This window comes from Glandiceps talaboti, chromosome 5, assembly GCF_964340395.1.
Source record: "Glandiceps talaboti chromosome 5, keGlaTala1.1, whole genome shotgun sequence".
NCBI classification, from domain to species: domain Eukaryota; kingdom Metazoa; phylum Hemichordata; class Enteropneusta; family Spengelidae; genus Glandiceps; species Glandiceps talaboti.
The window spans coordinates 25,589,449-25,599,448 of record NC_135553.1 but is presented as its reverse complement, the minus strand read 5'-3'; the positions used below and the strand labels follow the sequence as shown (position 1 = coordinate 25,599,448).

Here is a 10,000-nt window from a genome sequence, read left to right as displayed (position 1 = left end):
ACAAGCTAACTGCTTGGCCACCGACAACACCCGACAATTTGCCTTGTCGATTGATATGCTGTTGATTTTCACTGTAGTATTTGTGACACCCTTACTAACCTTTGCATGATACTTTGGCAGTATATGACCTAGATATAAGCAACCCATTCTCTATCAGGACATTTTTACAGACTATTATTAAAAGCAAAGGCTTGAACAGATGTTAACACCTTTTGACAATCTGCATTTTATTTTGTTAGTGGATGAAGTAACGGAGTAGTTTAAGTCATTGCAAATGATAAGAACAAATTTTCGTGCAAATTATTTTTTTTCTACTTGACTGTCTCTGCTCATAATACTAAGAATGGCTTTAGAAATAATTTTGAATTCATTTTAAAAATTGTAGCTAAAAAAAAACAAGCTAGTAAGTTTCAACTCTACACCAAATGTATTTGATTTGTATTTCTTCTAACTTATAGAAAGAGAAAGTGGCTGGCATAACTGTGTCACAGTATTACAACTATCTGATAAAATCATTAGATGTATTGTTTTGAAATGGATACTTTTGTTTTTGCAATAACACTTGATGATATGTACCATACACTATGGAGGTCTGTCACCCTTCATTCCAGTTATCTGTAGGAGATGACCATTTCTAAATGCATTCAAAATCTCATACCTCAGAAAAAATAAATGAATAAATAAAATTGTAGACCTTAAGTGTGTTTGTAGATTTGAACATGTGTGTTTAAGATCTTTCTTTTAGATTGACGAATTTGAGCAACTGAAAATAGTGCAGTGAGACTAAAGTTGCCATCTCTTCCAATTGTGTAGCTCTAACTGGGCTGGGGTGACTCTAGAACAACGAACTTTACCATAACTTTACTAGAACAATGAAACTGGATTTCTAGATATAATTCTACCACCTAGGGAAGTCACCTAAAATACAATACTGCCACCAAGGTAAGTGATAAAAGTCACCTAAAATACAATACTGCCACCTAGGTAAGTTATAAAAGTCACCTAAAATACAATACTGCCACCTAGGTAAGTTATAAAAGTCACCTAAAATACAATACTGCCACCTAGGTAAGTTATAAAAGTCACCTAAAATACAATACTGCCACCAAGGTAAGTTATAAAATTCACCTAAAATACAATACTGCCACCTAGATAAGTTATAAAAGTCACCTAAAATACAATACTGCCACCTAGATAAGTTATAAAAGTCACCTAAAATACAATACTGCCACCTAGGTAAGTTATAAAAGTCACCTAAAATACAATACTGCCACCTAGGTAAGTTATAAAAGTCACCTAAAATACAATACTGCCACCAAGGTAAGTTATAAAATTCACCTAAAATACAATACTGCCACCTAGATAAGTTATAAAAGTCACCTAAAATACAATACTGCCACCTAGATAAGTTATAAAAGTCACCTAAAATACAATACTGCCACCTAGGTAAGTTATAAAAGTCACCTAAAATACAATACTGCCACCTAGGTAAGTTATAAAAGTCACCTAAAATACAATACTGCCACCTAGGTAAGTTATAAAAGTCACCTAAAATACAATACTGCCACCTAGGTAAGTTATAAAAGTCTCCTAAAATACAATACTGCCACCAAGGTAAGTTATAAAAGTCACCTAAAATACAATACTGCCACCTAGGTAAGTTATAAAAGTCACCTAAAATACAATACTGCCACCTAGGTAACTTATAAAAGTCACCTAAAATACAATACTGCCACCTAGGTAAGTTATAAAAATCACCTAAAATACAATACTGCCACCTAGGTAAGTTATAAAATACCGCCAATGGCGTTGTAGCACAACTGTAGTTTTTAAAAATGTTTATCCATATGCTAGTCTATGCTAACAATAGGTGTTTATTTGCTGAATAACTATCCAGTTGCCTATCCAACCATGTTGTTATCTTTACGATAAATGCTATCATTTGGCTGTTGCTATGGGCGTGGTCATGTTGTTAGATATATTTGCATACATTTGTGTATGTTTTTGTTAACTTGTGTATGAATTCCTGATATTGTCTTTGCAATATACGTGATCATTTGGCTGTTGCTATGGGCGTGGTCTTGTTGCTAGGAAAATTTACATACATTATTTGAATGTTTATTCAATTGTCTATTAAACCCTGTTGTTATCTTTGTGAAATACACCACCGTTTGGCTGTTGCTATGGGTGTGGTCATGGTTACTAGGGTATTTGCATACATTTTTTTAATGTTAATCTATCTGTCTTTCTATTCCTGTTATCTTTGCAATATACGTGATTATTTGGCAGTGGTTATGGGCGTGGTCTTGTTGCTATGCAAATTTACATACATTTTTTGGATGTTTATTCAATTATCTATTAAACCCTGTTGTTATCTTTGTGAAATACACCACCGTTTGGCTGTTGCTATGGGCGTGGTCATGGTTGCTAGGGTATTTGCATACATTTTTTGAATGTTTACTCACTTGCTTACCAGATGATGTTGTTATTTGACCAAAATATACTGCCATTTGGTTGTTGCTAAGGGCGTGGTCATGGTCGCTAGGGCCAATTTTGTCAAAATGTTTTTAAGAAAATCTGCAGAATAACAGTTTCAGAAACATCTCGCCAAGTTTCAGACTAATTGACCAAGTACTTTTTGAGATATAAGTTTTTGACCAAAAATGAACATTTTTACACCTAATTTGCATATCACTCATGGAATCATGGTAAGCTTAACATTTCTTCGTCCATACATCCCTAGATACATTCCCATTAAATTTCAGCCCAATCTGCTCAGTAGTTTTAGAATTATAGATTTTTAACCAAAAAGACACATTTTTAGCCCTAATTTGCATATCACTGATGGAATCATCCCGTCATGAACAAATCTTACTTTACACCACCTTAACAATGTTCCCACCAAATTTCGCACCAATCTGCCCAGTAGTTTCTGAGTTTAAGTTTTTTGACCAAAAATCACATTTTTTGACCCAAATCACACACCTGTGATGCGATCATTTTGATTTGAACAATTTCCCAACTAGACACCCAAAGTAATGGACCCACCAAATATCGTGGCAATCGGTTCAGCGGTTTTTGACTTTAAGTTGTTTACACACACACACACATCCACACACACACACACACACACACACACACACACACACACACACACACAGACAGACAGACGCCGGGCGATCCCTATAGCACTACTGAACAAGTTCAGTTGTGCTAAAAAATCACCTAAAATACAATACTGCCACCTAGATAAGTTATAAAAGTCACCTAAAATACAATACTGCCACCTAGGTAAGTTATAAAAGTCACCTAAAATACAATACTGCCACCAAGGTAAGTTATAAAAGTCACCTAAAATACAATACTGCCACCTAGGTAAGTTATAAAAGTCACCTAAAATACAATACTGCTACCAAGGTAAGTTATAAAAGTCACCTAAAATACAATACTGCCACCAAGGTAAGTTATAAAAGTCACCTAAAATGCAATACTGCCACCTAGGTAAGTTATAAAATTCACCTAAAATACAATACTGCCACCTAGATAAGTTATAAAAGTCACCTAAAATACAATACTGCCACCTAGGTAAGTTATAAATGTCACCCAGCTAAAGTACAACACTACCACCTAGGTAAGTTATAAATGTCACCCAGTTACAGAACAACACTACCACCTAGGTACATTATAAATGTCACCCAGCTATTATAAAAGTACAACACTACCACCTAGGTAAGTTATAAATGTCACCCAGCTAAAGTACAACACTACCACCTAGGTAAGTTATAAATGTCACCCAGCTAAAGTACAACACTACCACCTAGGTAAGTTATAAATGTCACCCAGCTAAAGTACAACACCACCACCTAGGTAAGTAAGATAAATGTAAATGTCATCCAAGATCTACCACCTAGGTATGTGCAAACAACACTCAGAGGATTCGTTTGTTTGTTTACTCATTATGTTCATCTACAAAATCATTCCCATAAAATATACATTTCAAATTTTAAAACCAACTTATTTTAAAAATATATACATTTTAAGCAATCCACATTTGTCCTAGACAACTTGTAATTTTATAACGTTATACTTACAGTTCCTCCAAAGACGTCAATTGTTGAAAAATATTTACATCTAAAGAAGTTATTACATTGTTGCTTACATCCCTATAGAAAGACAAAAAGAAACAAGAAAATGAATATTTTATGAACTCATGGATATCTGAATCATGTACACCCCACTATACCTAAATGTTGTGTGTGTCTTCATGTAATATTGCTCACTGCAAAACTACACTGTTATGATTAGAAACCACTGAAAAGGGGCTTTCAACCTGCACAATAACTGATTTGTAATATTGTACACCCTGAACAGTATTGAATCACCTATGAGTGGATGTATTTATATTTTTTGTAGATGTATATCAAATTGATTTTTGGGTGTGGACTCAATGGTGATCACAATTTAAACCTGTTATTGCAATACTATTATGGATAGGATTGTTAGCGTGACCGGCTTGGAATCTACAGGTTGTAGGTTCGAGCCCTGTCGCTGCCTTCTGTTTGTTTCTGAATGGCTAAAGTCCTTGGGCAAGATTTGAACCACGACTGTGCCTTAGTCAACCCAGCTGTATAAATGGGGACCTGGTAGGATGTAGGTTGCAATGTGAAGGCTTTAATCCTATGCGCTGAAATGGCTGCACTGGATTGTATGCTCCCCGGGGAGTTGAGGAAGACTAAAGGGCCGTTGTGCCGTTCTGATCAGAGCCAGGGGTAATAATTGTAAAGCGCTTTGAGCACGGCGTGGGAAAGCGCTATATAAGAACCCAACATTATTATTATTATTGACCACTAATTAACATCTACAATTAATGTCGGCTTATTGGAATTTGAACACTTTTCAGAAAATAGAATGTGGTTGTCTGGTAACAATACTTAGAGTTCCAAACTATACTAAGTACAAATCAATATAGGGACAAATTCAAAACCAAGCTTTCACTACACCACCTATGGATAATATGGACCACTAATTAAATGATACACTGTCTTTTTTTAGGTAATTGACTAATTATTAGTGAATATAAATTTGGTTACTTGAAAAAATATCCAGTTGCAGCTAGTGTAGCTTTACGTAATCTAACTGTAAACTATGTTGGTACCAATGCATAGCAAGTAGGATAAAAAATAAATTATGTCATTTCATAGAGAGTGATTTTATAATGTGTGAACAATCCCAATGATACCAGTCAAAAATGTATTTCTTCGTCAAAATCATAAAAACTAGAGATAACTTTCTTATGAATAACCACACAGAAAGTACGACAGAACATCAATTTTTGGGGCTTAAACATGAAATTTCTGTGGCTCAGTGGCATGTCACATTAGCACACTGATTGAGACAGATATGTGTGTAGCTATTAGTAGTAGCATTCTAGGATTATTTCTACTTCATGTTGTTTCAATAATCATTTATATCATACAAATAGAAGCTTTTGTTCCAAAACTAGAGCACTCATGAAATATTGTAAGTAGACCCATGAGTACGATGTCCTCTCAAAAGGGTATCTTTCACAAGATTTCAAATTCGCATTTATCAATGCACTATTAAACTTGTGAACTTTATACCATGAAGAGCAGAAACAAAAGCTCTTTAGAGCCACAAATGAGGAATGGATTCCAAAAATCCTTGGTACCACTTCAAATTGCCACTTCAACCATAACAACAGTGATTTCACCTTGAGGGGATCTGTGACATATCGGTTTACCTGATAACAATGACCTCTGACCTTTGACACTTCAGAAATAGAATTTTGAAAATAGTAGTCTTGTTGGAAGCATACTATATCTCAGGTTATCATCAGTGTCACTCTTAGCAATTCTTTCATATCAAATCTTTGTATAAAAACATGATATAGTTCTGAAATGTAACTACGCTGAGCACTGAGAATGAACAATTAGATAGTCAGGTATATACTTATACGGCTTAGATTAGAATAAGATCTACCAAGGACAGTAGAGGAAAGTATACACCTTGAACACAGATAAGAGCATTTTTTTAATCTTGAAACAACTATACTGCATAAAGATTGAGCCAGGTCAGTTGCAAAACAAATGATTCCAACCATCACTTTATTCCGATAGTTAAGACTGAGAAAGTACCTCGATATCTGACAAAATAGAGCAGATTTGTCTGCCACTTTGAAGAATTAAAATGAACTACCTTCTTCTTAAGTTGACCCAGGTTAGCCTAATTTTTCCCGTACTTTGAAGTCATAAAAACTTTTGATGATGAGCTACACATATTAAATATTTCTCACCTACACAAACACATTTCTTTACACATTGTACGTAGGGTTCCTTTTACATTTCCTTATCAGTTGATAATTTTCAAAGGCACAATTTGTTATTACTCAACATTGTGTTAGAAGAGCCTTTCACTCAACAATTTATCGAGTTTAAATAAAGTCAAACAAACAAACAAAGACCAATATTTCAAGTTTTCCTGTGTGATATGGTAAGCAGGTAAAAGCTACCAAAGTTCCCAAATCATTTCACCTGTTGTAAAAGTTGGATTGTGTGGGTAGGAGAGAGGAGCACACGCATTCCCCAGGCACGCAGTGGTGGTACTGTGTAGATAATACGAGGAAGCTCAGTGCTTAACACTATCTTAGCCGAGAGACTAGACTACGTGACTCGACATACTGTCAAGCCAGGCAAACAGCATTTTCAGGCCAGAAAGGAAGTCTCTGGGTTACTGCTATTCTGACTCATGTTTGACTAGCAAAGCATTGCACAATCAATATCTATTGGGTAGGATGTGTGTACATTTGATTCACCCTACTAGAACACATGGGTTGGGCCATACATTGACAACAGAAATATGCAAAATAGTTCTTTAGGGCAAAGTGCCAAATTGATGACAAAGAACATTCATTTAAAGATCATTTGAAATCAGCATGTGTAAAGTACTGTAAACATTCATTAATCATTATTAAAAGTCATCTACAAGTTAGACAACACTGATTTGATTAATTTGATGACAGGTTTCATTTCATTGTTCTAATTGTATTTCTTTACTACTAGAAGTTTCTATGGGCTGAAAAAAATGCTTACTGAGGTAGGTAGGTTTATAGGTAGGTTAGATACACATGTAGGTAGGTAGTAGGTATGCAGGAAGGTACATGCACTAGGTAGGTACTAATGTAGGTAGGTAGGCAGGCAGGCAGGTAGGTAGGTAGGTAGGTAGGTAGGTAGGTAGGTAGGTAGGTAGGTAGGTAGTAGGTATGCAGGAAGGTACATGCACTAGGTAGGTACTAATGTAGGTAGGTAGGCAGGCAGGCAGGTAGGTAGGTAGGTAGGTAGGTAGGTAGGTAGGTAGGTAGGTAGGCAGGCAGGCAGGCAGGCAGGCAGGCAGGTAGGTAGGTAGGTAGGTAGGTAGGCAGGCAGGTAGGCAGGCAGGCAGGTAGGTAGGTAGGTAGGCAGGCAGGCAGGTAGGCAGGCAGGCAGGCAGGTAGGTAGGTAGGTAGGTAGGTAGGTAGGTAGGTAGGTAGTTAGGCAGGCAGGCAGGCAGGCAGGTAGGTAGGTAAGTAGGTAGGTAGGTAGGTAGGTAGGTAGGTAGGTGTAATGTGAGACATCCATGTATGGTGTCAGATTGTTTTATTTTTCTACATTCATGACATTGTATATTTGTTTCTGTTGAATTTATCTATCTTTTAGGTTTATTAGTTAGGGATGTAGGTAACTATGTATTTGTTTGTTCAATGATATTGTATCAATGTATCAGACTAGTTCTCTATGGTAGCAACCAATACTTTCCTACCACCATCCTTACAAAATGTACAAATGTCTTTAGGAGTTGTTGAAATTCACTGATTTCCATTAATCTTGTCAGACAGCAATGATTTACAATGTCACTGATGTGAAAAGAATGAGATAAACAGTTTGGCTAAGATGACAAAATAAGCACGCTTCTTCTTCATTTGATACAGCTCTTGATGCCACGCTTTCCTTTGGTGTTTGGAAAAGTAATCACGTTTTAATCAGATTTGTTGATACGTGGATTTCATGAAAGAACACAGTGCCTAATTTGATGGTAATAGGAAATACTGGAAAACAGATGGGATATAGAATTTTGAGGGGAAAAATGGGTGAATGATTTTGGAAAAACAGATGGGCAAGAGAACTTGGGTAAACATGGGTGAGAGACAACTGATGAGTGTTAGGGGGTGAGATCAATGGTTCAAAGTAGGATAAAAAAAATTATTTTACCATCTTTTGGGGGGGGGGGGGTTTAAACAATTTTAGTTCTCATCCTACAAAATTGATTTTAATGTTAATTGATCTGATTGTACCCCTAAGTCTAAATGCAAATCTTTCAAAAAATGTCATCAAATTGAGAAATAGAAAAAAATTCACTATGGAACTGAAATAAAGTAAAGTGTCAACAAAAGAATGATTTTTTTCTTAACTACATACTGGCTTTGTATTCATAGTAATACATACTACTACATACTGGCTTTGTATTCATAGCACTACATACTACTACATACTGGCTTTGTATTCATAGCACTACATACTACTACATACTGGCTTTGTATTCATAGCACAACATACTACTACATGTACATACTGGCTTTGTATTCATAGCACTACATACTACTACATACTGGCTTTTTATTCATAGCACTACATACTACTACATACTGGCTTTGTATTCATAGCACTACATACTACTACATACTGGCTTTGTATTCATAGCACTACATACTACTACATGTACATACTGGCTTTGTATTCATAGCACTACATGCTACTACATACTGGCTTTGTATTCATAGCACTACATACTACTACATACTGGCTTTGTATTCATAGTACTACATACTACTACATACTGGCTTTGTATTCATAGTACTACATACTACTACATACTGGCTTTGTATTCATAGTACTACATACTACTACATACTGGTTTTGTATTCATAGCACTATATACTACTACATACTGGCTTTGTATCCATAGCACTATATACTACTACATACTGGCTTTGTATTCATAGCACTATATACTACTACATACTGGCTTTGTATTCATAGTACTACATACTACTACATACTGGCTTTGTATTCATAGCACTAAATACTACCGTAACTACATACTGGCTTTGTATTCATAGCACTACATACTACTACATACTGGCTTTTAGTCATAGTACTATATATTACTACATACTGGCTTTGTATTCATAGCACTACATACTACTACATACTGATTGTGCCGTTTGAAACATTTTCAATTTTGGCCAATTTTGGCCAATTTTAGTTGGGGGGGGGGGGGGGGTCTAAGGCCTAACTAAAAGAATTTAATTTTTTATCTTACATTGTACATTGAACTATTGATCTTGCCCCCTCTGCGTACTGGGAAAATAGATAGGTGAGAAAACTTTGGAAAATGAGATTGGCGAGAAAACTTGGGAAAGCAGGGTGAGGAAACTTGGGAATGCTGGGGTCAGAAAACTTGGGAAAGCAGGAGTAAAGAAACTTGGGAATGCGGGGGTAAGTAAACTTGGGAAAATATGGATGAAAAAACTTGGGAAAGCATATGTGAGAGAACTTGGGAATTGGCTATCAAACTTGGGGAATTGGCTATCAAACTTGGGAATTGGCTATCAAACTTGGGGGAAACATAGGTGAGAGACAGCTGGACAACTGATGAATGCAATAAAGTATTTTGTTTATCATTATTATTATCATTATTATTGGTGCCACTCACCTGGTATCAGTTATAATTTTATTCATACAATGTTGATCCAAAAATCATCCAACTCAGTCTACCAATAACTACATGAGGGCTACCAATAAGTTGAAGTACCTAACTACATGTACAATGATTATCCAATCAATATGATTGTACTATTACTCTGTTACAAATTCAAATTCACCAATCAACATGATCCTACCAAGAATATATTTAAAATGGCATATTCAGTATAACTTATATGTTA

The 10,000-nt window shown here is 35.7% G+C and overlaps 1 protein-coding gene across 1 annotated transcript in view; it reads right to left on the bottom strand.

The window, feature by feature from the left end:
• LOC144434767 (polycystin-1-like) overlaps window positions 1-10,000 on the bottom strand; it is an 85,713-nt gene that overhangs the window by 43,180 nt on the left and 32,533 nt on the right. The window contains exon 4 of the mRNA XM_078123250.1: window positions 4,092-4,163. Within this exon, the coding sequence (XP_077979376.1) occupies window positions 4,092-4,163 (72 nt within the window). The remainder of the gene's footprint in view (window positions 1-4,091; window positions 4,164-10,000) is intronic.